At 43.7% G+C, this 27,790-nt stretch overlaps 1 protein-coding gene across 5 annotated transcripts in view; it reads left to right on the top strand.

Annotated features, from left to right (window-relative positions):
- ABCA1 (ATP binding cassette subfamily A member 1) overlaps positions 1-27,790 on the top strand; it is a 132,397-nt gene that overhangs the window by 19,572 nt on the left and 85,035 nt on the right. For all 5 annotated transcript variants that reach the window (XM_043565437.1, XM_043565433.1, XM_043565435.1 and 2 more), the window contains exons 2-5: positions 952-1,116; positions 11,134-11,227; positions 15,210-15,351; positions 16,637-16,755. In XM_043565437.1, coding sequence (XP_043421372.1) covers positions 1,051-1,116; positions 11,134-11,227; positions 15,210-15,351; positions 16,637-16,755 — 421 coding nt within the window. In that variant the 5' untranslated portion in view covers positions 952-1,050. The remainder of the gene's footprint in view (positions 1-951; positions 1,117-11,133; positions 11,228-15,209; positions 15,352-16,636; positions 16,756-27,790) is intronic.

Genomic DNA, 27,790 nt, shown 5'->3' with positions numbered 1-27,790 from the left:
TACTTGGGATTATTCCAGCATTTATTAAATACAGTTGTTGAACGGGCAGCTGGGACACACAGCATGTTGTATCCGCTGCTTATGAGAACCATCCTTTTGCTCAGCAGGGTGAAACAGTCCTCCCAGGAGGTACCTGTGACACCTGATAAGGAGGGGCCAGGCCCTGTGTGCAGGTGCACACAGGTGGAGTAGAGCCAGAGTGTACATATGTCTGGGCAGTGGGAGATTGTTGGTTTCGCAGGTGATGCTCTCCGCCTGCCTCAGCTGACTTGTTTCTCCGTGGGATATTGTTTTCTTTCTACAGACACACAGCACTGGAATTGTCCTCGTCACCTGGGAACCAGGTGTCAATGTTATTTCCTCGGTATTTACTCATAGTCATCTAAAACAACTCCGTGGCTTTCCAGATTGGGAAACTGCTTTACGATGGTGCCGTTTATCATTTGAAGGGCACAGCTATGTGGCCAGATGAAAATGTGGTCGGTAGCGAATTTCAAGAATTAGCATAAATTACTCCAGGTTCGAAGCAAAATTCATAAACGCTGCTACGTTTTATGGGAAGGGAAGCATTTTTCTTAGACAAGTGAGACAGGTGTCTGGGATTCCAGTGTGCCGTTTCCAACCTCAGGGTTTTGACCAACCAAGATTGCTCACTTAAGTCTGTTTTCTTTCATAAGTGCGTTTTTCATTCCCAAATGGTCGCACCAATGGAGCTAAAATGATTAGGTTTATAATGACCAGCTTCCAGGCTGCAGCCAGAAAAACCTCCAGAATCCCTGTTTACAGGAGAAACTCTGAAGCTGCAAGTTGGGGACTCAGGGCTTCCTGAGAGTAATTAGGACACTGATCTGGGTTTTGAGGTCCCAGGTGAGGGGGCTGGTGCAACAGCCCTCACTGGCGTATGGCTTTGCAACAATAACTGATAGCATTCTCTCCTGCTTTATCTTTCAGTTAATGACCAGCCACAGCGTCCCTGCTGTGAGCTGCTGCTGCTGCCTCCAGAAGCTCCTGAGCCACACACAGGTTGCTGCGGCTGCCGGCTGAGGAAACATGGCTTACTGGCCACAGTTGAGGTTGCTGCTGTGGAAGAACCTCACTTTCAGAAGAAGACAAACAGTAAGCTTGGGTTTCTCTGGGGAGGTTCTCCTCTGCTTTTCTTCATGGTTGTGAGTTGGGGATTGGAGAAGGGAGGAGAGGGAATCCTCTTGGTTTCTTAAAGGGAAAGAATGAATCTGGCCCTGATGAGCACAGGTCCATGTGGTCCTGATAGAGCCCTACTGCTTATGAGAGAGGGAAGATGTGCGGCCAGGCAGAAATGTCAGCTTTAGTTTGTGCTAGTGGCCAGGTATGAGTTCTGACCCCTGGAATCTGGCACAGAATTGCCTCTGACCATCCCATTCTTTCCTTTTGCTACAGCCTTGGGGCCACCTGGCTGTGAGCACCTGAAGGGCCCTTGTATTTCTGGGAGGTGGGAATGAAGTGAGTTAACAGCCCAGCTCTTAGAGAGACGCTGATCTCTTCGTGTCAGTGTGGACTCTCTCAGCTCTGACTGAAAGCCTCAAGGAATATAAAACTGAGATTTGTTTGATTGCTGTGGAGGGTTCTAAGCCATTCACTTCCCAGTTGGGACACAAATTCTTTGCATATCTTGAGAAGATCATCTTTAATGCTCAGGTGAATGGTGTTTTTACACAGAGGAGGGTAAAGGCTGTGAGGCACGGTGAGCTCCCTGGAGCTCAGACATCAGCTCTTTGCTTGTCTATCTCTGATGAACACTCCTGGACACCCTATCTAGTCTCCTGGGCTTAGCTGCACCCCTCTGTAGTTGGCTTCTCAATCTGTTTCCTGCCCTGCCCTTTCTTCTGAGTTCAGAGCCTGAGTCCCCACTGGGTTATCTTAACTAAGCTTAACATGTCTATAACCAAAATGATCATCTTAGACTCAAAAAGCTGTAAGAGACTTTTGAGAGAATTGAATTAGTGTTTCTCAAACCAGAATAATGCTTGGACATTCTTTAAAAGAACAAAAATGTCAAGATTCCCCTTGTGTTCGCAAAACTTATTCTTTTTCTTTTTTTAATTAAAAAAATTTTTTTAATTTAACTTATTTTTTAATTTACATCCAAGTTAGCGTATAGTGCAACAATGATTTCAGGAGTGGATTCCTTAATGCCCCTTACCCATTTAGCCCATCCCCCCTCCCACAACCCCTCCAGTAATCCTCTGTTTGTTCTCCATATTTAAGAGTCTCTTATGTTTTGTCCCCTTCCCTGTTTTTATATTATTTTTTGCTTCCTTTCCCTATGTCCATCTGTTTTGTCTCTTAAAGTCCTCATATGAGTGAAGTCATATGATATTTGTCTTTCTCTGACTCACTGATTTCGCTTAGCATAATACCCTCTAATTCCATCCACGTAGTTGCAAATGGCAAGATTTCATTCTTTTGGATTGCTGTGTAATACTTCATTGTGTATATATACCACATCTTCTTTATCCATTCATCCATCGATGGACAGTTGGGCTCTTTCCATATTTTGGCTATTGTTGATAGTGCTGCTATAAACATTGGGGTGCATGTGCTCCTTCGAAACAGCATGCCTGTATCCCTTGGATTAATACCTAGTAGTACAGTTGCTGGGTCGTAGGATAGTTCTATTTTTAATTTTTTTGAGGAACCTCCATACTGTTTTCCAGAGTGGCTGCACCAGTTTGCATTCCCACCAGTAGTGCAAAAGAGATCCTCTTTCTCCACATCCTCGCCAACATCTGTTGTTGCTGAATTTCTTCTTTTTTGTGATGTTACTTGTGTACATATGTGAAACAAGGTATAAACCTCTGTACTTATAGGCTATTATACAACCATATGACCTATACATACTTGCAAATTAAATGCAAACAAAATTGTAAAACCAGTACAATTCAAATTAACATCGTTAATGTAGTAAGACAGCTATCATTGTTCAGCTGAAACCAGATTATAAGTAGTAAGGTGAATTTGGTAGTGAATGCTGTAGTGCTGATTCTTTGGAGTTTGGACAGTCTGCATTGCTGTGCTAACGATTCAGTTCTTCAACTGCTTTTCCAGTGACTTGCATTTGATATCATTTGGCGTTCATTTGGTCCAATCTCCTCTTTTATAAATTGCGTCCGCATCTGTTCCTTTTTCATTAGTCTGCTACAATTACATCAGTGCCAACACAATCACAAATACAAATGTAAACCTAGGCTTTGAAATCTTGTGCCAGAAGTAGTTATAAAGTGGGCATTCAGAAGATTCAGATTTTAAAAAAAAAATTTTTTTCAATGTTTAGTTTATTTTTGAGAGAGAGAGAGACAGACAGAACGTGAGCAGGGGAGAGGCAGAGAGAGAGGGAGACACAGAATCTGAAGCAGACTCCAGGCCCCGAGCTGTCAGCACAGAGCTGGACATGGGGCTCAAACTCACAAACCGTGAGATCATGACCTGAGCCAAAGTTGGACGCTTAACCGACTGAGCCACCCAGATGCCCCAGGTTCATATATGTTTATTTGAATTTGTTTAGATGACCATTGAAATGAAAACCCAACATGTTTAAAATCCTCACAGATAACTCCTATTTAATCCCTCATGAATATATGTACTAGTCTGAGAATCACTGATTTATTTTTATTTTATGTTATGTTATGTTATGTTATTTTATTATTATTTTTTCTGCCTCATGTTACAAGTGGGGACCTAAATCCTAAGGTCACTAGTCAGAGAGTAGAAACTAGAATCTATGTATCCTGTCTGTCTTGATTGATGGTAATAGTAATAGTAAAATATAATGTGTTATTTTATAATATAATAAAAGCAAACGCCTAGGATGAGCTTCCATTATTAATTAGATTAATTCTTTAGGACCCCATGAAGTACTGTTATCTCCTTGTGTCGTAGCTGGGGTACTTGAAGTTCAGAGAGAGTCTAAGTAATCTGTCTGAGGTCCATCTACGCTGCTACTCAGGAGTGCATGTAGGTTTCGAGTCTAGATAATCTGACTCCAGAGCTGGTACTCTAAATCATTGTCAGATTGCTTCTCAGTAGCATCATTATTTTTTGTTTTCAGTCTCAAAAACTTGAAGTTTATGGGGCGCCTGGGTGGCGCAGTCGGTTAAGCGTCCGACTTCAGCTAGGTCATGATCTTGTGGTCCGTTAGTTCGAGCCCCGCGTCGGGCTCTGGGCTGATGGCTCAGAGCCTGGAGCCTGCTTCCGATTCTGTGTCTCCCTCTCTCTCTGCCCCTCCCCCGTTCATGCTCTGTCTCTCTCTGTCCCAAAAATAAATAAACGTTGAAAAAAAAATTAAAAAAAAAAACAAAAAAAAACCCCTTGAAGTTTCTGACCTTTTCCTCACCTTTGCTTCTGTTTCTCATGGCTTTTCCCAGGTATTTCCTGGGAAATTTCAAGTCCTGGTATTTCCAAGTCCTATCTGTTCATCACTTATCCTCACTTCTTAACCATTGTGTGCTCCAGGTCCCCTCCTCTTCTCATCCTGATGGCAGCAGCGCACATGATGGGAAACTGTCTTTGCCATAGCATATCCATTAACCACTGAGTGGTGGAAAGAATTGTTTCATCTTAGCAATGAAAGCAGGGCTCAAGGTAGTCCAGTCCACACCTCTCATTTCACACATGAGAACACTGAGATGCAAAGCAGAGGAGGGATTTCCCCAAGCTCAACCAAGGAATCAGGAGCTTGGGGTCTTGGAACAAGATGTGGGATTGGGCCATTCAGACTGGGCCAGCCTCTTCTGGTCTTGAGCTTGTCACTTCTGGTTTAGCACTGCTTCTGGATTTAAAAAGAGTTAAGATTAGGGAGATAGGCAGGCTTAGTCAAAGGCAATTTGTAGCCTTCTGGCAGAGTTTTTGCTGGCGGAAGTAAAGATACAGCATCTGACACAAAAGGGCTTTTCTGGATGGTACACCACAAGCCTGCTAGCTTGCCCTTGCTTCCCTTCCTGAGAGCTCAAGGAAATGTATTTTTCTGAAGCTGAAAAAAAAAAAAAGGCAGTTTATTCCAGGTTATAGATGCTTAGGTTGTCAGAGCTGGAGAGATCTGGGCTGCCCCTAGTACAGTTGATGGATCTGGGATTCCAGGCTGGGGGGCAGGGGTCCAGAGTGGGTCAGTCACGGAAGTAGCACCGGAACCAGTTTCCTGGTGTCCCTGCAGGCTTTTTTTTTTTTTTTTTTTCCGGCTGGTTTTGCTTTATCTGCACTGAGGGTTTAATGCCCATGGATCTTAAGTGCTGACTGGTAGCTACTTCCCAATCCACCTGGCTTGGATTTCTGGATGATATTGTTGAGACATGGGGACCTGTCCAGGGTTTTGGTTCCTCTTCGTTAGCTCACAGAGTCAGAACCCACTGCCTACTGGGCAGGGAAAGAAGCTCCATGATTGTTCTTGCCCACAATGTGTGGGATATCATTGCTTGCTTCCCATTTTCTCAGATTCTAGAAATACACACTTAGCTTCAGAGCCTGGTACCTGGGATATGCTTAATAAGTGGTTACTGAAGGAGTAGTAAATGTATTAAATGGGCCATTAGTTTGCAGGTCTCTATGAGGCTCCCCTGCTATAGGGGCCTTGTGTTCTGCTGCTGGGAAGAATATGTAAAAACTGGGCCCTGTGGAAAGGCAACATTTGCCCTTTCCCTCTCTGTCCTTGTTTGCTAATGAATCCTGGGGACCTCTTTGTGCCCCCATTGTCCCCTCACAACAGCCATCAACCAGGGTTAGCTTTCCGTTGTTTCTGTTGGGCAAAGAATACACCGAGAGTTGCGAAAGTCGAGTGCAAAGCTCAGTTTGGGTCCAAAGTAACGGTTAACTTGTGTGGGTGGCAGTCATTCAGTACAAACAGGGCTTGGGACCGGAAGGGCGAGGGGCTTCAGGGCTCTCAGGATCCTCATCTGGTTTTAGGCTGAGCCAGAGGCCAAGGTCCCATGGAACAGATGGGACACTGTGGCCATCTGGCCTTTCTTTTTTGCTTTTGCTATTAATTTTCTCTATTAGATCTGATTAGTCATGTGCCTGGGAAGATAGGTAATTCTAATTGTCGCAGAGAGTGTAGGTATTTGGACTTTGGTTAACGATAAGGAATAAACTATCAAATAGAAATTAAAACTCCTCATTTAAGAGCCATTAGAAAATTTTCCAGGGTAGATGAAAACTTTCCACATTCCCTCTCCACTTCCAGTTTCAGCTGATACATTTCTTCCTCATCCTTGTTCCTGGCCTGGCAGTGACGGTTCAAATCCGGATAATAATTCTAATTTTTATTTAATTCTAATTCTGTTCTAATTCCAGCTTGGCCACCATATGCCTCAATGGCTAAGGGAAAGTCGTTTCTCTTGAGTTTTAGTTTCGTCTTGTATGGGATGAAGAAAGTTAGAACACGTAGCCATTTATTGTTTCATTGGGATAAATATTGACTGAACATCCACTACATATGGGACAGTGGACCGGGTGTAGTGGTGGAGCAGACAGATGTGATCCTGGCCCTCGCGGAGCTGACAGTTCAGCGAGTGAAGCAGGTATAAGACACATCACAGAAGTAAAAATATAGTAACAAACTGTGATAGGTGTTAGGAAGAAAATAAATCAGACAGACTTTGGCACTATGTTAGGTTCTACCAGGCCTTGGAAAGGGACTTAATGTAGAATGGAAAGTTATGACATTTAAGCTGAGAGCCCTGAAGTTCAAGTTGGAGAAGATCAGGAGCTCAGAGATTAGGGGCAGCATCATATTCCAGGTAGAGAGACACGTGGTGTGAAGGCTATGGGCCTAACGCATGTTCCCAAGTCAAGGAACAGAAAAGCCAGTGGCACTGGTGGAGTGAATCAAGACCGGCTGGGGAGATGAGTTGGGGATTGGCAGGGCCAGATCATGCCTGGCCTTGGAGTTGGGGAAGGGCAGTTGAATTTTATTTTATGTGCAGAAGAAGTCCCTGAAGTGGATGGGTCATGATGATGGGAATCAGATCGTGTAGTCCTTGGCCCTGAAGGGACTTGAGTGACCGTAGCCCAAGGAGACCATTGTAATTATTACATGTGTATGTACCATTTTATGTTCTGTTTTCTTCTTTCATTTGATGTAATTTCGTGTATATCTTCTCTTATTTCCAAATAATCTTCATATTTGTAATAATGATTCTTGATACGTAGCCTGCATTTTCTAGTTTTGAAATACTTTTATATCCATTATCTTCTTAAATTTCAAAGCAATTCTGAGAGGAATGCTTTAAAATATGTGTATCATAGGTAAAGAAATACTATAAATTAGCAAGTTAGTAAGAGGGGGATCTTTTGGCCCCAATCTACCATGGCAGATTGCTGTTAATTTTAAGGTAATTCATCAATACAGCTTTTATTTGATAAGTTCATATCCTATTGCCAACTTTTGATGTTTATTTATTAACTATAAGCCTCCATGTCCTCAACTGTAAAGTGGGGACAATAGCAAATGGGGGTCAGTAGAACTGGGTTCAAGTGCTGGTACACTCTCTTACCAGGCTACAGGTGATAACTTCTTCAAACCTTAGTTTCATGGTAATGATTCAACCTGTCTCACAGAGTCATTATGAGAATTAAATATTAGAGATGAGATGTATAAAAATCCCTGGTATATAGTAGGTGCTCACCATTGGCTGTAACTGTTAAAAATCTATAGACCGTGAGTTCATTTTACCTCCGTGGAACTAGTTGATGTTTTGTGACCATGCCACTGAATGGGGTCACTTCCCACCTGGGCCACTGCTGTGTCAATGTCATGTGGCCTCTATAGTTGGGCAGAACTAGCAGTTAATCTCAATTCTGCCTTTGTCTCTATGACTTACTCTTCCTTTTCCCCTACTTATATATATTTTTGCCACATATAAAATGGGGACATTAATGGTTCCTACATCACAAGGTTGTTTGGAGACATAAATGAGATCATCCATATGTAATGTGCTTACTATGTACTGGACTCTAAATAAATAAATGGTAGCTACTGTTTATCCTAAATATACAGATGGTAGCTTCAGAGCGCCAAGGGTGATAACCACTGTTTATCTTACTCATACTCTTCACTTATTTTTGTTTTTGTTTTTTTCTGAGTTCATTATTTTTTGAGTTCATTCACAGTTATGCCATTTTTAAAAAGTTTTATTCCTGTTGATATTTGTGAATGATTTTATTTAGCTATAAGCTTGTAAAACATACAATTTTGTGCTCTGCTTTTTTTCACTTAATATTGTATGTTTAATAGTGTCTGTGTTTCATAGATGTGATGACTGCACAATATATTGTCCAGTAGATGTACCATAATTTAATCATTTCCCATTGCTGTGCAGCTAAGTTGTTTCCAATATTTTGTAATTGCAATGCTTCAGTGGCTGAATAACTTCATGTGTACAGCTTTTTGATATTTTAAATTTAGTTCTGTAGGGTGAATTTGTAGGAACACTACTTGGTGAAAGGGGATATTCATATTGCTTTTCCAGAGGGCTCAAATTGATTTGTATTTTCATCTGTATTATTTTATAAACGTCAGTTCATTCTCTTACTCAATGAACATTTTTTAGGTCTTTCTAGGTGGCAGGCTTAGTGAGAAGAAAGTGATAGTGGGAGAGAAACTCTTTTTTAAATAGGGTCCCTCCTGTGCCATGTTCTGATGAAGGCACTGAGTACCTGGGGAACTTCAAGGAGGGGCTTTCAACTTTGATGGTAGAAGAGAGTGAATGTCATTTGAAATCTTGGAGATTTCAATGTGTGTTGCTTCTTTGGGATTATTTAGAGAAATACTAGAAAGATTAGCCACATCTTCGGTCTTGGAGACCCCACACTGACATGTGCTTTTTCCAAAAGACTCATTTGTCTTTTCTTTCCCCCTTAGTGTGCTATCAAATAGTGTAAACTATTCTTTATGGATATATGGTAACAGTGGATTTTTGTTCCATTTGAGAAGTAATACATATACATTATGGAAAATTTAGGAAACACAGGATAGTTTTTTATTTTTAAAATGAAAAAAAAATTTATGTTTTTAAACTTTATTTGGAGAGAGAGAGAGAGGGTATGCTAATGTGCACGTGCAGGGGAGGGGCAGAGAGAGGGAGAGAAAGAATCCCAAGCAGGCTCCATGCTGTCAGGGCACAGCCTGATGTAGGGCTTGACCCCATAAACCTTGAGATCATGACCCCGAACCATGAGATCATGACCCCAGCTGACATCAAGAGTCGGACATTCAACCAACTGAGCCCCAGCCCCAGCACTGAAAAGTATTTTGAAAAGTCACCCATGTTCTTATCACTCCAAGATAGCCACTGTTATCATCTTTGTATTTCCTTCCAAAAAGAAGATTTAAAAAGAGTTTAGTAGGTAACCATAACAAGGTCTCTGGAAATTAAAAATGGGTTACTTAAAATACCAAAATCCAACAACAAATGACAGCAGGAACAGAGAGGTTTTATTAATTATGATGTGTTCACAGTATGGAGTATCAAAGTGGCCATTAAGATCCATATTTTAAGAGAATATTTTATGTCATAGAAGACTTCCATTATGATGTTAAATAAAAAAGCAAAATATAAAATTGCTTTATAAATATAAAATATGCTGTATAATGTCAGTTTTGTAGAGAAAAATATTCATGTATACATAGAAATGGCAAAAAATATTAACAGAAAGCCTTTGTTAGCTCAGTTTTCTAGGGATTATCTTTGGGAAGTAGGATTAAGGGTGATTTGTATTTACTTTTTTCTACTTTTCTGGATTTTTTTTTTTTTTTTTGAGAGAGAGAGAGAGAGAGAGAGAGTGAGCGAGTATGAATGGAGTAGGGGTGAAGGGTGAGGAAGAGAGAAAGCATCCCAAGCAGGTTCCATGCCCAGCATGGAGCCCTGTGCTAGGCTTCATCTTATGACCCTGGGATCATGACCTGAGCCAAAATCATGAGTCAGATGCTCAACTGACTGAGCCACCCAGGCACCCCCTCGATTTTTTTTATTTCAAATTTTTCACAATGAAAATATATGTACTTAAAGATCAAGAAAAAAAATCTGTTTAAAAAAAGAAGGGAGGATTTTAGGACAGTGTTCTCTTGGCTTTATGGCTCTGCAGCCACAGTTGTAATTACTCTTAACCACAAGGCCCTGTGACTCTTCTGGGCTCTTTGGTGTTCATCCTAATTAGAACGTTAGAGTCTAGAAATGAAGGGAATAAGAGGTGAGAGTCTTTGCGTGAGCACCCCCGGTTCAGTTGAATCATGTCTAATGATTTCCATACTGTCCCTAGACTTATTTATCCCCTGGTAACTCACTGAGGCAGGGTTTTCCTTTAGAGACACCATATTGTTTTCACCAGTGGATCATGCTTACTTGTAAGTTTACTGATCTAACCCACTGGAGAAGATGGTACCCAGACCTTGATGGATGGGGAAGAAGAACTTTGCACTTTTCCCAGCTTTCCAGTCCTGGAGGCACCCAGTTCAATATGGAACTCTGTGTGATTTTCCATTGTGCTTTGGAGACCTTTCTCAGCCCAATGGGGGGCAGCTTTGTGTGCATACAAAGGAGCAGAGATGGTGTGTTTAGCACAGCAGGCTGCCTGGCTTTCTCCTTTCAACAAATGGTCCTTACGTACCTGACACTGTCCCAGGGCTGGGAATGCAAAGCTGACGGGAGTGTTTGCCTTCAGGGGGTGCTCATATTGTGGTGAGGAGGCCAGTGATAGATGACTGGCCTGGAGGATAGATGACAGGGGCTGGAGGAAAAGGCTCTGGGAGGAATATGCACTGGTTACTATTACAGGAGAAGGGCTTCTAAGATCAGTCTAAGATTTTAGTAAAGGAAATGATGCCTGAGTAAGTCTGTCTTGAAGAATGAATAGTAAGTAGTGAACCAGATGAAGCAGGATAGGAAGCATTTTCCTTTCTTGAGGAGAACACAGAGATATGGAGTAATAGGTTACAACATGAGAACTGTAGACAATTCAGTGTTGTTAAAGCCTGGAGAGTGGTAGGAGAGGCAGGAGATTTGATCAGTTGTTTAATTAACTTTGCTGTGGATTTCCCAAAGCCCAAGAGCATTAGGCACCCATGTTATTTTTTAAATTCACAGCACTCTGTCTTATTTCCCCCCTCAGTGTCAGCTGTTGCTGGAAGTGGCCTGGCCCCTATTTATCTTCCTGATCCTGATCTCTGTTCGGCTGAGCTACCCACCCTATGAACAACATGAATGTAAGTATCTGAGCATCCTGCCTGAGACTCCCCTGGCAAGCAAAATCCAGGTAGTGGACACAGGCTACATTTGACCTGTCCCAAGATGCTATCTTTAGGAAATACCACACATGATTTGGAACAGAAAAGCTTCTAATTTTTTGATAAGGCGTGAACTCAGGAAACCATTTTCAGTCTTAGCGAATGGTGATAACAGTAATTATAATAATAGCCAACATCTGTTTCATCCATTTTAGATCATGAAAGTAAAATAACCTTACCCATAAGTCGGAAAGTGGTGATTAAAAAAGCCTCCTGGGGCAATGCCTTAACTCAACTGTCATCTGGACCCTGCCGGTTTTTTTCATATGCATTACGTCTTTACTGCACATTTTGCAAATCATGGAAACATATAATTTTAAGCAGCATTTATATAGAACTGCTCAGATTGACTAATATTTTTTTGTGTGATTGTCATAACAACTTTGTATGATAGACTCCTCACTGTTATCTATTGCTTTAATTTCTTAGTAAGTAAATTGAGGCTCCAAGAAGTGCAGGGACTTGCCCAAGGTCACATATCCCATAAGTAACAGGTGAAATTAAGATCAAATCATCAGACTCCCAATCATGTGTTTGGATGGTGGCCTTTAAAATAGTGAGCGTAGAAAATACAGTAATGGCTAAGAACACAAGCTCTAGATGTCAAGTTACTTGGGTTTGAATCCTGGTTACAATACTAGGCATATCATCTTGGGCAAGTGACTTAGCCTCTCTGTACCTAAGAGAATGACAGCACCTACCCCATGTGGTTGTTGTGTTGTTCTGCAATCACCGTCTTTGTCTCCTGGCTAGGCGTGCTGGATGGACTGACTGCAGAAATGCCCCCGTCTAAAGGGTCAATATTTATGTGGGAGGTTTAACTGGGATCTCTGTTCCATTGCTTCCATGACTTTTCCTACCATTAACCAGCTCCACTCACATCCTGTCAGCTCTACAGGCTTGCAGGATACTGTTCCTCTGGGAAGAGATGGGGTTAGGGTCACCTTTTAATTGCGTTCTTGGTCTGGTCCCATCTGTCTCACAGCACATAATGACCGTTATTTACCTGCTAATTTGCTAGCGCATATTATACCTATTGAAGTTAAAAAAACAAAAACATGAAACCACAAAACCTCAAGAACATTCTACCAAATGTCATTTTTCTGATCTCACCAAAAAAGAAAAGAGCATAAAATGAAATCTACGCTCAATTTGTGGGCCAGGGAGGTAATTCTGCTTTTTCTTTTGGTGCCCTGAAGTTCAGTGAATGAATGCATGTTTGATTTTATTGAATCATTACCCTAAGCTTCACTGAAGTACACATTTTAGGGAAAACTCCGCTTTTTCATCTGCTAGGCTATAATCTCTCAGGAATGATCACAAACAGGCAAGACGGTGTAGTAGAACATCTTGCAGACCATCACGCAGACCTTGGCATCAGACAAATTGGGGTTTGTTTGGATCCTTGCTACACTACTTGCTGAGATTGTGCTCTTGGACAAGTTGTGAAATCTTAACCCAGAGCCCTCTGGATGTAGACTATAGATTCTCAGAAATGTGAAGTTCCTATTCTTACAGAAGGTAGGTGAGACTTTAATCCCCCTTTGTGTACTTCTTGCAACCTTACCTCCTGCTCTCACCACCTTCTAGGGACATAGCCAGAAGAACAGAGAGCTCAGATAAAGCTTGCAGAAGTGTCTTTCTCTGGGAATAAAGGATTGGTGTATAACTGTTCCCCATAAATCTTCCCCGATTTGGTCAAGAGCCATTAAGGTCGTAATTACTTCTGTGGGCCCTGGGAGTCCATTATACTATTTGATTGTCCTCCTGTATACCCAGTGCCAAGTCCCCATCCTGCTTTCCCCCCCCCCCCCCCACATTGGGGGATACAACCTATAGGAAATGGTCTTTGCTTTACTCCACAAGGATCAGTCTAAAATAATTTCGCCTTCCATTGCCCTGTGTTGCCTGGACCAACATTAACCTGTCTTTGGTGCCAAGTATCTCCAGGAGGTTAAAGAGGAGAATCCCTTGATTCTTCGAGCGTTTGGTTGGGTTACATAAATTTCACCTGCATGAAGAGCAGCTGACTTAGGCAAGGGACCTTGTTTGGTTTTCCTTGAACTATTAACAGGGAGATAAGGAGGTTAACTGAGTAAATGTTCAACAGGCCAGAGTCCCTGTAAAGGTTGGCCACAGTGATCAGATCTTGTCACATCCTTGCTTTGGATGTTGCCTCTCTGGTTGGACTATGGATGGAAGAAAAAGGAAGAAGGACCCCAATATTGAAATTGCAAAGGGTAGCAAACTCCTGGCTATAGTTTATCTTCTGGGTAGACTTTTTTAGCACATTTGTATGAAAAGAGTAAGATGAGTAAAACAGGATTCCTGCTTTGGAGGATGGTGGTAGCTGTGAGGTGGAGAGGCTGTTCTTGGCTGGACAGTAGCAGAGTGAGTACTGTTGTAGGTGCACAACCACAGTGCCTCAGTAATCCTGACAGGCTCACTCATTGAGCCTTTACCCTGTGCCAGGCACTCTGATACATGCTTTGCCTGTAAGAATGCATGCAATACTCACCACAGCTCTGTGAAGTAGATTGTATTTTTATCACCATTTTACAGATCAGGTAGGAGTTCGGTAGCTTGGCTGAAGTTGCTACTTAGCAAGTTTTGGGGACTAGATGTGAAACCCAGTTAGTCTGACCTCAAAATCTGTAAAGCTACATAGTTCTTCATCACCTAGAGCCACTGTTTTTTTTTTTTTTTATGTTTATTTATTTATTTTTGGAGAGAGAGAGATGTGTGTGCATTCAGGGCAGGGACAGAGAGGGGGAGAGAGAATCCCAAGCACAATCCGAGCTGTCAGTGCAGAGCGTGATGCAGGGCTTGATCCCACGACCCTTTAATCATAACCTGAGCCAAAATCAAGAGTTGGACACTTAGTTGACTGAGCTACTCAGGTGCTTTGAGCCATTGTTTTTAATGGCCATTAACTCTTTTAGGATCACAGATAACCCAGAGAATATGATGAAAGCTGGAGCCATGGCCTTTCTGTCCAAACCACACATGCTTGGTTCTCATGTTAAAAGCTCCTGGTTCCAGGGTTCATTTATCTTGATCCTTGTAAGGGGCACCTGTAGCTGACAACCTCACACGATCTGTGACTTTGACACATGGGACCAGCCTCAGTCTCCCCAGTCATGCTGTTTGTAAGAAGCGCCTCCATAATGAAGGGAAAGAAGAGTGAAGGGGTGACCTATGGGATGGGGCTCAGTGTTTTGATAAGTGACAGAACAGCAATGACAACAAATATAGCTTCACAGATGACATCTGATCCCAAGTCAGCATGGTTATTAGGTGCCTTTGAGAAGCTTTTGAGCTGGCAGAGGAGGAGAAACTGAGATGTTTGGCCAACAGAGGACAGTACCTCAGGAATAAGGGAAGGAACATGGATCGGGATCACGGACATGTGGGTTCTACTCCTAGTCCTGCCCGCTGTCTCCTTGAGCATTCTTCACCTGACACTTCATCTGGCTGTGGTTTCCTTAGAGCATGAAGGAACTGGATAATAAGGTCATTCCCAGGGCCCCTCCACATCTCCGAAAGGTAAGGCAGGAGGTGGAAGGTCGAATAATGATGGCCAAGTGCTTGCTACACATCAGGCACTTTTTGTATATGGTCTTCCTCTACTACTGTCATCACTTCCCCAGGACTGGGGCCTTGAATCCCATTCCCCAGGTGATGTCAAGTAGATTAAGAACTACTATCTGATGCCAAGTTTCTGACTCAGGGTAGGATGTGTCCAGAGGTGGCTGGTCTCTGTGATGTGGGTAATGGGACAGACAGAATTGGGATGAAGCAATGTATGGGTGGAACCAAAAGAGATAAAGGTTCCTATCAAGTCCCGGAATCACTTCAAGAATTAATGTTTCTCTTTGTGTTTTTCCTCTTGATTTCATAGGCCACTTTCCAAACAAAGCCATGCCCTCTGCAGGAACGCTTCCTTGGGTTCAGGGGATTATCTGTAATGCCAATAACCCTTGTTTCCGTTATCCGACTCCTGGTGAGGCCCCTGGAGTTGTTGGAAACTTTAACAAATCCATGTAAGTACTATATCAGGTTTTCTTTCCAAACTTGTCAGTTAATACTTTTTCTTCCTTTCTCAACCTCCAGAGAATTTTGAATGGTTGAATTTGAGTGAATTGCTTTTGTAAAGGTTTGAAGAATGAGGGCTGGGAGGATTGCCACCAGGATTTAAGACTATGGGGACCTTACTTTGGTGCATTTTAGGAGTAACAGTATGTAGCTAAGAGTCATGTGGTTGGGGGCCATATTTCTAGAAACTGGTCAATAAGTAGGGAAGGGGAGACATAGCAGAGTTCTGTCCATTAATTATCCTACTCATTTAGCAAAACTTCCTGTGCATCTGAAATGGCTGCTCTCGGAGCTGGGGGAGGTGGTGCAGAGGTGAGCATGGGAGGGGGCCTGCCCTCAAGGAGCGCATGGCTAAGGATCAGAGAATTTGGTCCTCTGCTTCCTGATCCGCTCTTACTCTGTCACTGCCCTGTCATACTGCAGTGTCCCTATGTCTGCAGGTCTTTCTCTTCCCCGGGTATGAGCTCCCTGACAGCCAGGATGTTGCTTCCTTTGCTTTTGTATCCCTGGCTGCCGGCTTCAATATTGGACATAGTATGGACTTGATAAGTGTTTGTGAAGTGAGGAAGATTGAAGATTGAAGATTCTTGGAATGCACAGAACCGTGGCATGAGTTGGAGCGGACAAAGGACTCTACGAGATGTATTAGGACAGTTCTGAGGAAGCAGCAGTTGGGGCAGGCAGGGCCACATTACAGTGTTCATGGACCTCAGGCTTTGTAGTTTTCATGGACCTCCTTTTATAACTGTTGGTAAAAAAAAATGGATATAATCTAGGTTGAATTCATCATCATATATATTCATTTGAATTTCTGAATTTCATTTTTTATTCTGATTTTAAAAGAAATGAAAAAATTTTGTGGACCCCTAAGAATATTCTGGGCCATAGGCACTGTGTCTACTGTGTCTCATGGATAAGTTGGCCCTGGATGTGTGTGTGTGTGTAAGGGAGGGCTTCCTGGAGAAGGAGGCACATGGGCTGGGCCTTGCAGGGTGATAAGATTTGGTTGTGTGCACACACGGAAGAGCGTGTAGGGCAAAGGATTGTGCCAGGTGGGCGGGAGCATGGGGTATTCATGGAGCTGGGGTGGGAAGTGGTAGGAGGGGACCGGAGCTGGCCCACAGGAGACCTGGCAGCCAGGCTGGGGCATGCTTTCCTGGCAGGTACTTTCCCCAAGCCAGAGTGGCAGCTGGTCTAACTGGGGCTTTTCTTCTTTTCTTGCACCTCCTACAGTGTGTCTCGCCTGTTCTCAGATGCTCAGCGGCTTCTTTTATACAGTCAGAAAGACACCAGCATGAAGGACATGCACCAAGTTCTAAGGACATTACAGCAGATTGAGAATTACAACTCAAGTAAGCACAAAGCCTTCTGTGTGTTGGTTCATAATTGGAAATTGACCTGCACGGGGGTGAGATGGCAGCCCGGATGGCCTGGCACTTGTTCCTTTTAGCTCTTTCCTGGGGAGCTTTCTTCCTCAGTGGCTGGGCCATAAGACCTCTCTGCAGGAGGTGTTTGAGAAGAAACGAGGCCCACTGTGAATTTGCTGGCCTCCTCCTGGGGACAGAGGAAAAATCCCCAGAGAGGAATGGCACAGGCCCAGCATTAGGACAATTGGGGGGTGCAGGTTGCTGCCAAGTTCATTTTTTTGGGGTTGTGCATATGGTTGCTGCAAATGGGCACATTTGTAGACGGGATAATTACATGCGTGTAAGAGCGGTTAGAGTTGCAGCTTGGTATGGATAGGTGAAAGTTAAGCCTTTATTTCTAAAAGGGAAATGCAGCTCATCTTCCCCCTGGTCATTCGGTTTAGTCTGATGGGCATTTGAAGTCTGATTTTAAAGAGTGGTCTTTATCTGCGATCTGGTGAGTGCCTGGGTAGTTTCTCGCCTGCCACTGAGGAAGTGTCTGAGGAGCAGGTGGTTTGCTGCCTCAGGGATCAGCTGCACGAGTCAGAGTCACGGAGCAGCCTTCCAGGCAGGCAGTGGGCGGCCAAGGGGCCGGGGGGCGGGGGGGTGGTGCGGGGGTAGCCGTCTCCTGAATGCAGGCAGTCCTGGTATACACAGTCTGTAGACAGTTGCAAAGCAATAATGAAGCCGACCGAGAGTCGGTCTGCTTTCTATCATCACCCTGTGGTTCTAAACAATGTTGGTCATACGTTATTACTCCCCATCATGGGCCACTTGTTGCCACTGCTCCATCCGAGACAGTACTTTGTACTGAGTTTGGTGTTTTGGGAGGGCTGGGGAGGGTCAGCTTCTGCTGAAAAGCCTCCCAGTTTGTGACCCACTTGGCAAAAGAAGAAATGGTGTAAAGTGCTAGAATTTCAACCAGCCTTGGAGCGTTTTCTTGGGAAGACAGAACCATGCTTTCGCTGGGCAAGAGAAGAGGCAGTGAGCAGTGTGGGAACTGATGACACACGGAGTCGTGTGTGGGTGGCACGGAGCAGGTGTTGCTTCCCCTCAAGAGAGGCGTGGCTGTGCTGAGCCGCCTGGGTCGGCTGCGAGGGGCTCCTGGCTGACCACTCCGTGCTGTGTGGCCTGGCCATCCTCTTGCCCTGTAGGCCCCTAACCCTGCACACATGTGTCTGTCCCAGCACCAATCATAGTCACAGCCACCAAAGTCTCAGTCCTTTCTCATCTGGAGGGTCCCTGTCTGCTGGACCAGAGGATAGCTAGGGTTATTTCTCCTACTACAGAGAGACCATGTAGGATATATTATTGTGCAGCTTTGTGACTTTGTAAATAAGTCATTTAGGCCCTTTTAGGCCACTCTCCTCCTCTGTAAAATGCGGACAATAGGAGAACTTATCTCGTAGGATTGTTGTGGGGAATAACATGTGATTGCTTGAAAACAGCACCTGGCACATAGAAAACACTTTGTGAATATGAGCTAGCATTATTTTGAAGTGGTGACATCTTGGGCAAACCACTTAAAACCCCTCTGAGCCTTAATTTCTCCAGCTATAAAATAACGGGTAGCTTGCAATGTAAAATGTCAAACCTAACACAGTGTCTGGCACAGTAGTAGATGTGTAATAACTGGGAGCCAGTATTACTCGTAGGTGTCAGTGAGGCATTTCTGAGCACCTGGCCTTCCTCTTGTGCCTTTCAACTTCATGGCTGGAGAAACAGACTTACTGATGGGGCTGAGTTGTTAAGCAGAGTTTCAGATCTTAGTGGAAGCTTCGTTAGATACAGAACCATTTTTCTTTTTGAGCAGCTGGAGACATGAATTAGGGTGGAGAAGAGAAGACAAACCTATGTCCAAAAAACGTTCTGTGCAAAGCTCTGAAGAGAGAGGGTTTCCTGTGATTTTGATTATATCATGCCAGTGCTTATTACCCATGTCTCCATTCACTGGTCCATTCCTTTTTCTGTGCTGCAGCTACTTAAATTGTTTCCACCTTTCTTTGCCTGTCTTGCATTCCTGACCTGGGCCTCAGAATGGAGGGAAATGCACAGGGATGGCGTTTCTTCCTAGGCGAAATCAGTAACTTTTTGCCAAATTCGAATAGCACTGTAGATTTCAGAGAGAATCCGAGCCTGGGTATGTCCACGTACATCCTGACCGAGAGCCCTGTGTTTATCTGCACTGAGAGCCCTACTCACAGTATGATGGGCTTAGTTAGCCCTCTTATCCTGCCATTGGTGGGATTGGACAGACCCTTGGTCTGGAGTCTTGCCCTCATCAACCTTCTCTGCTCCACACCTACTTCCTGAATGGGACCTACCTCTCACATGGCAGCTCACTTTGGGTATTGATAGCTCTAATTAGCAGAAAATATTCACTACTCCCACTATACCTTCCAGACAGTGGGGCTAATTCCATTTCCCTTGAAATATTTAAAGACAGCTCTTGTGTTTTTTTTTTTCCCCCTTTCTTCCTGAAGTCTTTGATTTTTTTTCTAGGCTAAATGTCCTTCATTCCTCTTCTGGATTGTTTTTTCCTCTCCTATTTCTGCCTCTCCTTTGGTTGTGTTTCAGTGTGTGTATGTCCTCCTTGAAGTTTATCAGAAATCACAGCAGTATTCCAGCGCAGAGTAGAAGAGGATTTTTGCCTCCCCTGTTCTGAGCAACTATATTTCTGTTAATGCAATATGAGATTGCATTAGACTTTTTGGCATCCACGTCACACTGTTGAGTTCTATTCCATGTGCAATCAACCAAAATTACAGTCTTTTAAATACACGGTATTGCAAATTACTTGTTCTCCATTTCTTAATCATGCTGTTGGTCTTTTGAACCGAGAGGGAAAATAATCTGTCTCTTTTTTATTTTACATTTTTTAATTCCCTATGTCATTTTGTCCTACCCAAACCATTTTAGATTCTGATTTTGCCATGTGTACATTTGCTGCTTCTTACTGTTGCCTGTCATGTAGGAATTTGATAAATAGCTCTCTTTGTTCTCATCCAAGACATTAATAACTATAAACCAAGGCTTGAGGTTTGGATCAGTCCACTGGAGACTAATAGCCCCTTTGGACACTATCGCTCAGGCTCTTACGGATTCACCAGCCTATGGTGTCGTCTGTGCTGGACTCCTGCTCCTGTGATCTAATTGAAGGACTTGTTATTTACTTCAGCTTGTATCTGCTAGATTCATTGAACTATCCACAGATAATTTGTGTTTATGGGGGTCTCTACTCAGATACTACCTCCTATTCCCATGGTTTCCTGGGCTAGAGAGTGTGATTTTACTTCTACTTATTGGATTAGACCTTAGAGGTCTTTTAGTTCATTTATAGATAAATGGGTTGACTGATTCAATCATTCAGCCAATATTTATTGAACGTAGTATGTACCAACCACTGTTCTAAGTGCTGGGACACAGAGATGTACAAAACAAATATGGCCCCTCTTCATATGGAACTTCCAGAAAATAATCTGACTTAGAACGGGGAGGAACTTTTCCAAGTTTGCATAGCCACCAGAAGGTTAATCTAGGAATGGAACACAGCTAAATGTGTGCTGCTCCATGAAATTCTCTTTCTACAGAATTCTCTTTCTTGTGCTGTTCCAATAATCTTTCAACTGAAAAGGCCTCTAATTTTCAGAATTAAATCATAGACAAGTCTAATTATTCTTGAAACCATCCTAATGAGAAACCCATGTAGGAAGCCTTACAGAGGGTCCCCACCCCATTTCTTCATCACTGGAACTTGTTGGACATTTTATTATTTTCTTCCTAAACCTATAACCACACAGGGTAAGCAGTGGTTAAATTAATGTTTGGGAGTCCATATGAGGAACATTCATCCTTCCTAAGTCCCTATCATGACTGCAACCCAATGGAAATATAAAAATTGAACAAATTCTCAGGAACTCTAGAAGAAATGACAGATTTATATTCTGTCTCTGTGAGATGCAGACTGGCAAAGACTAGTGTTTCTCTGGATGACTTTTGTGTAGTATCTGAGATTATTTCAATGGCAGACAGATGACAACTTTTAATTTTAACCCATATCAAATTGCAACTTCATGGGGATTATTGCATAGAAGGATGTAAACTAGAGAAAATTAATTTAAAGAATACATAGCTTTATGTGCATATGGTAAAACTTGTGAGAGCAGTTTGTAAATGATGGAAAATTGGAAAATGCTGGTGTAAGAGAAAGAGTTTGGGGCTTTGGATTAAGATTTGTTTGGGGAACAAATTCAGATTCTACCCTTCGTTATCTGTGAATGTTGGGCATATTTAGATTATCTCTGACCCTCCGTTTACCTAGAACATAGAGATTAGCTACCCCAAGGGTCATTGAGCATCAAATCAGATGACATCTGTGGATGGCCAATGGTGGAGGCACAGCACATAGGTGACACACAATAAATCTGATTTGGTTCATTTCCCCTTCTGCTCCTGGCTGACTGTTTGGCTTCACCAATTTGTTCGACCTCTCTGGGCCTCACCTTTCCTTGCCTTGAAATTGGGACTTTGGCAAAACAGCCTGAAAATGTTTCATCTTAGAAACTTGGTCAGTACTTGGATAGGGGGATCACCTGGGAGTACCCAGTGATGTGGACTATTCCCTAGACTGTAGTTCTTGAGGGCAGGACTGGGCCTTGTTCATGACTCTCCCCCACGTATTAGCACAGTAGCAGACACATGGCAAGCCATCAGTGGACCTTTGGAGAATAAAAGTGAGAGAAAATACCTGCCTTTTCTCCTTCACAGAGTATTTTGAGGGTCAAGTGAGAGTACTTTGAAAAGTGTAAAATCCCAGCACATGTGATTTTCAAGTTGATTCCCTTATGTGAACCCAAGTCAACTGGGCTGTAAATAATAATGACAGAAGTTCTTAAGACAGTTTCGGGTCTCTTTTTTCCACAAGATTTACCTTCCAGAACTTTACAGGAAGTGCTCCCATGAACCTGGGAGACTGGAAGTAGATTTACTGAGAAGCTAAAGAAGTTTCACTTTCTAGCCCCCTTTCAAGGACTTGGTAGGAGTCTTAGCAATCAAAAATTGTCAAAGTAGGATTTTTAAAAAAATACTATTTTTCATAAAGAGAGTCCCCCCCTCCCAAAGTGTGTCAGCTTCAGGCCTCACAAACCTGCATCTGCTCTTGTCAGAGGCTCTTGGGGGGGCAGGAAGAACTGCCACCTTCCTCAACCTCCTCCTTGGTGCCTGCCCTCAGGCTCTGTCACCATTCCAGTCCACCTGCCCCTCTTTGGTGAATTAGGCATGTTCAGATGGGGTGACTAGCACATTGGCCAGAGCCAAGGCCTCCCCAGTGGGGCTCGTGCTGCTCAGATCAGGATTGGTCTGGAGAAGATGTTTGCTCTGTTCTGTCTTTACTGCTTATTTCCCTTTCAGCTATTTAAATGCATTGCTTAGTCCTACCCACCAGGCTTACTAGCCAGCTTCCTGCTGAACATTTCTGCTCAGGCATCATCTTTGCCCCAATGCTGGAATGTTCTCTACTGACTCTCCTTCATCTTTAGATGGCACCATGAGGCCAGGCTCCTCTTGACTTTGTTCCATATACAGGATCAGGACTTCTGCTTGGCTGGAAGTTGGGAAATGCACATCCTGGGGCTGAGGTTTCTTGCCCTCCTGAGTGGACCATCCTCACATCCCCTATAAGAAGTTCCCAACTCCTCTATTTTCACAGTTAGCTAGGCTCTTGTCACTGCCATATACCATGGCTTCTCCCTCAGCCTCACCATTGCTCATGCTGCTCCAGGACAATTCCTGTACCTGTGGAGGTACTGTGGAGGTTCTCTCTCTTTATCTGCTATGGCCTGGCCAGATGGACAAGGCTGTGGGTAGGTTCTGTGGTGGCTGGATGCCCCAGTCTCCCCTGCCTAAGGGATTCAGCAACTTCCATCCTTTGCCAAGATCTTAGCTCTCCAGGTGTCAAGCCCAGTCTCACATTACAGCCACCATAATGCTCTTTAACAGAAAAGCTCAGTAGGTACTCTGTGGGACTTCAGAAGATTATTTTCTGGACCTGCTTCATGAATTAGGCCAGGCCAGTAGGTGGGACAGTTGAGAGATGGCTTTCAAGCTATATGTAGGGCTGGCAAGTTACACATTTCTGTGGATGCCATGTACACCAGAGTCCATGTGAGTGGTACTCCTCTGAGAAGTATGCTCCCTGAAGTTGGGTAGAGCGTACATGGCTCTTTTCTATGGCCTGGGGTACCATCTCAGCATCTCCCAGTGCAGGCCTCCTGTGGCCTCCGATTCAGAGACTTCTGCAATGCCTTCTGTCTAGAATGTAGAGCCCTCTGAAGCTTATGAAAACTTTTCCAGGAAAGGACAAGGAAGAACTTTGGGCATTTTGTCACTGGGCTGGAGATGTCCCTTTGGAGGACATGCCGCATCATTGAGGTCAAGGGTTGGAAAGAGGAGGGGGGCGGTCAGGGCAGCAATGCATGCATCCCAACATCTTGACTTGTGTCTTTAGCTTCTCCATCCCTTCAGCTAGATTTTTGTATGTCAGTGGCATGGCTATTATTTTCTGTATATTCATGGTACAGATCTGGTTTGTTGGACTTTCTCGTGTGGCTCTGTAAGACTTTTGTAAGTCCTGAGGGTTATGCTGGATTTTACTTAAGGAAAAGGGCCATAACTTTCTGACTGTTGGATTTACTGGTAATGCTGAGAACTCACTATGTGGACCTTTGATTCTGCTTTGATCTTTGAAAGTCAAGAAGACATGATCCCCCAGAGGGCAGGGCGGACTTTGGTCACATGGCAAGGTAGTTGGCTGTTGCAGGGAGTTGAGGAAGAAGATATAAAATCATCATTTTATAAAAACCCGCTGGGCAGTATAATTTAGCACTAAGAGAACACTGGGCAGCCAGGCTGACTTGGTCTCCAAATCCTGGCTCTTCTGATTATCTGCTCTGTGACCTTGGATAATCCCATAACAGCTCTGGCTCAGTTTCCTCAAAATGGAGATACGAATCAGCTAATACGGGTAAAGCATTCAGTGCAGTGCTTGGCACCTACGAGTCACCAGGCTTAGACTTTAGTTCACTGCATTTTCACAACCATCATGTGAGATTAGGAATTTTGTTCCTCGTTATATGCAAGAAGGAGCTGAAGTTCAGAGAGGCTAAGTAACTTACGCAAAGAAGCATATCTGGCAAGGGGAGGAAAGGGGCTGGAACTTCAGTCGTTCATACTCTGCTACTACTGCATCCTAAAGAGAGCAGCCCAGGGGAGCCAGAAACTTTCCCAAGGTCACAGGATATTGGGCGTGGATGGGCCTGGATCAACAAGGAGACAAGAGGGCTTCTGAGAGAAGTGTCAGACTTCCTCCACTTCCCGGCTTCATGGGGAACAGGCATGGGTGGAATGTTCCCCAAGGCCCATCTACAAAGAACATCCCGTGACTCACCGTCATTTCTCCTTCCCTGCCTGAACCATTTGGACAGCCACTGAAGTTGAGGCTGCAGCCCCAAACTTTGCTTTCTGTCCCTTTGTGCGCCCCACCCCCCCACCCCCGTGAGTCATGTCGTTGGGACATCTGATGACATATGTTGACACATATGTCATCAGACTGGAAATTCCTTGAAATCTTTGCGTGATTGCAATTCACGTTCTGCGTGCACTTGTCAAAAGTCCTGATCTGGGGCCTTGGGTTTCATATTTTGAAATCTTTCCAATCTAACACAAGAACGTTTTCCCAGAGCTGTCATGGCTAGGCTGTGTCCCAGAGCCAGGGCGCTAGTTTCCATCCAGGGTAGCGGCCTGGTCCCAGCAAGGCTGTAATCAGGTGGATACAGTGCTGTACTGCTATGTTGAAATATTACTTGAACTAAATCGAATCAAAGGTCAGCTTTACCAGACAAGAATAGAAAACACAATTACGCTCAATTACAGGACATCGTGTACCCTGTAACGTCAGCCTGCCTTTAAAAAGTTGGATGGTTAGCATCAAGAACAGTGTTTCATGTGTCTTGCTTTTCCAGTATATGATTTATTTACCCCGTGGGAGGCAGGTAGCAATTGGGGAATCCAACGTGCTTCTAGTTAAAAGCTTTCTATTTCTTGCCTTCTCATCACTGTTGTGTTGAGGCACAAAAGACAATCTTGGAGTGACACCTTGTCCACCAGATGAAGTTGCACCAAGTCATGATGCCACTTTACATTTTAATAAATTGTTACATTCAAGGCTTACAGTGGCATTAGCGGATTGGTTTTATCATCTCCATTTTATTAACGAGGCAACTGGGGCTCAAAAGGGATAGGTCTGTTGCCTAAGATCACAGAAGAAAGCTGTAAATTGAATCTGGGTCTGTTTGACCCCAAGGCTTAGCATCTTTCCACCGTACCATGCTGCCATGTTGCCCTATTCCAATACCAGGAAGCATGGGTGGCATCATCATCTTTTGATGCCAAAAATGTAATGAAGTGATTTTAAAGAGTAAAGTGATTCATTGTAATTCCCCATAAAGTAGAAAGAGCCAAAGCTTTTAAGCCAGTTGATTGAATTCAGATTTACCACTTGCTTGCTTTGTGATCCTGAGCAGTATCTCAAGGGTCACAAAGGGGCTATTTCCACATTTGATAAACAGGAATACTACATTTCTTGTAAACTTTATTTAGGGATTCTAGAAAATAACACATACATTGTATCTGATGCTTGGTAAACGCTAATTGCCTTCCTCTGCCTAGAAATCACTACTTTGTCCCTTAACATATTTTATTCATTTTAAAAATAAGGGAAAACTAAGGTATTTATACTATAACAGTTATTCCTTAGTTTATGCATTATATTAACAATTATTCCTTAGTTCAGCCCTGGAAGGAATCCCTTCTCCGACCGTGTCTCCTCATCTTCCTTTCCTTTCCTTTTCCTTTTCCTTTTCCTTTTCCTTTTCCTTTTCCTTTTCCTTTTCCTTTTCCTTTTCCTTTTCCTTTTCCTTTTCCTTTTCCTTTTCCTTTTCCTTTTCCTTTTCCTTTTCCTTTTCCTTTCCTTTCCGTGTCCCCATGCCACGTGGTGTTAGGAGTGTCTGGTCGCATTTTCAGTTGGAGACTGGCCATCAGTGAGGACTTAATGCCTCAAACTCTTTTCTTTCTTCCCAGCTCTTTTTCTCTCCACCCTTCCTATTTGGTTCAGTCTTTCCTGTTTCTGGACTCTGGGCTTCTTCATACTTTTGGCTTCTTTCCTTCTCATTGTTCTTTGCCTTTTCTGGGCACCTTCTTCCACCTTCCCACCTCCCTGGCCTTCACAAAGCATTCTACACGCAGAGTGCTTTCAGCTAATTTCTTGCTTTGTCTAATACTGGCTGCTGGTCTCTTCCTCGCTTTCTCTTCACGTGAAGAGTTCATGTGGGCCAATGTTACCTCCTCGGTTACCTTTCATTTCACATTACCTTCATTTCCTGCTGGGCTTCCAAAGCCAGCCTACTGTGCCCACTGCCTCACTGCATCAGGAGTGCTCCTGGCCAGTGTTAACACATCACCCTTTCCCCCGGGGGCCACAGTCTCTACTAGTTATTTTTCTTTTTTTAATGTTTATGTATTTTTGAGAGAAGGAGGGAGGGAGGGAGGGAGGGAGGGAGAGAGAGAGAGAGAGAGAGAGAGAGAGAGAGAGAGAGAGAGGCAGGCAAAGGATCCAAAGTGGGCTCTTTGCGGATGGCAGAGAGCCCGATGTGCGATTCGAACTCCCAAACTGTGAGATCATGGCTTGAGCCAAGTTAGATGCTCAACTGACCGAGCCACCCAGGTGTCCCTCTACTGGTTCCTTGGGGACCTGGTTACCATTCAGGTTCTTATCAGCTGACATCAGTCCTCATTTCAGGGACTGCCAACAGCCCACCCTGCCTGCTTCTCAGGAAGACATGGGTGTGCCGCTGCCTTAGTAGCGGTCTCTCTCCACCCCCTGGTTTCAGTGATGACTGACTGTGGAGTTGCAGAGAGGGCTGGAGGCTCACAAGTCTGCTCATCTGATCCTTTCTCCCTCCCCTCTTGGAAGGCAAGGACAGGGACCATGTCTTTATATAGCATCTCTTTTGTTACAGGCTCCTGCCTTCAAGAGGCACTGAGAAATACTGCTCCTTTGAACCACAGCACTAGTGTTTTGGGGTCAGTAGCCATTTAGTAGTTTGTTGAACTAATGCAAGTTAACCCTACGTGTAAAATACTTTAAGGAATATGTGGTTCCTAAACTTAGAGCACTCCCACTAGTCTCAGGAGAAGACTCTGGCTTCCCCAGTACTTGCCTCAAAGGGTTCAGGGAGCATAACCCTAAATATTCTGGTTTCTCTTGAGACCCCTTCACATAATTGTTGTCCATGACTTTATTGGCATTTATTTTGAACTTGTTTAAAATAACCCAGACTCCTTGTAAAGGTAAACTTCTGTTTATAGAACAGTGGAGGCTCGGAGAGCTTAAGTAACCTCTCCAAGGCCACATGACTGGAAAATTCTGAAACTGAGGTTTGAACCAGGTTGGCCAGACTCTAGAACCTGAAACTCTTTGGGTACATCTTGGTATCCCCTCAGCAAGCCCTCACTGTAAGGAGGAAAACTTTTCCTGGGTTGGGAACCCCAGGCCCAGATGCATGGCAGAGAGGTTCTGAAGCTATATATATAAAAACACACACATACACCCCAAGCTCCCGACATCCTCTCACCTGCCCTAAGGGATCACCTAGGCAGCGGCCAGTCACCGTGCCTTGCTTCGCTGTCCAGAGCCCCAAAATTCCCAGAGAAGCTCTGGTCTTCCCAGAGAAGGAGGGTCCAGCCATCTCTAGGATGCAGGCAGTAGCAATCCTTGGAGAAGTGGAGACCTAACATCAGGAAAACAAAACAAAACCCTAACAACAAAAAGCACCTGAGTGTGCTTGTTACCAGCCCTTTTGTAGCAAAGAAATTTTCTCAAGGTTTTGTTTATATGGCTGGACAAGCTTCCCACTAGTTAGAATTT

This window comes from Prionailurus bengalensis, chromosome D4 (genome assembly GCF_016509475.1).
Source record: "Prionailurus bengalensis isolate Pbe53 chromosome D4, Fcat_Pben_1.1_paternal_pri, whole genome shotgun sequence".
Taxonomy (NCBI): Eukaryota; Metazoa; Chordata; class Mammalia; order Carnivora; family Felidae; genus Prionailurus; species Prionailurus bengalensis.
Note: the sequence above shows the minus strand (reverse complement) of the source record. Positions and strands in the feature narration are given on the sequence as shown.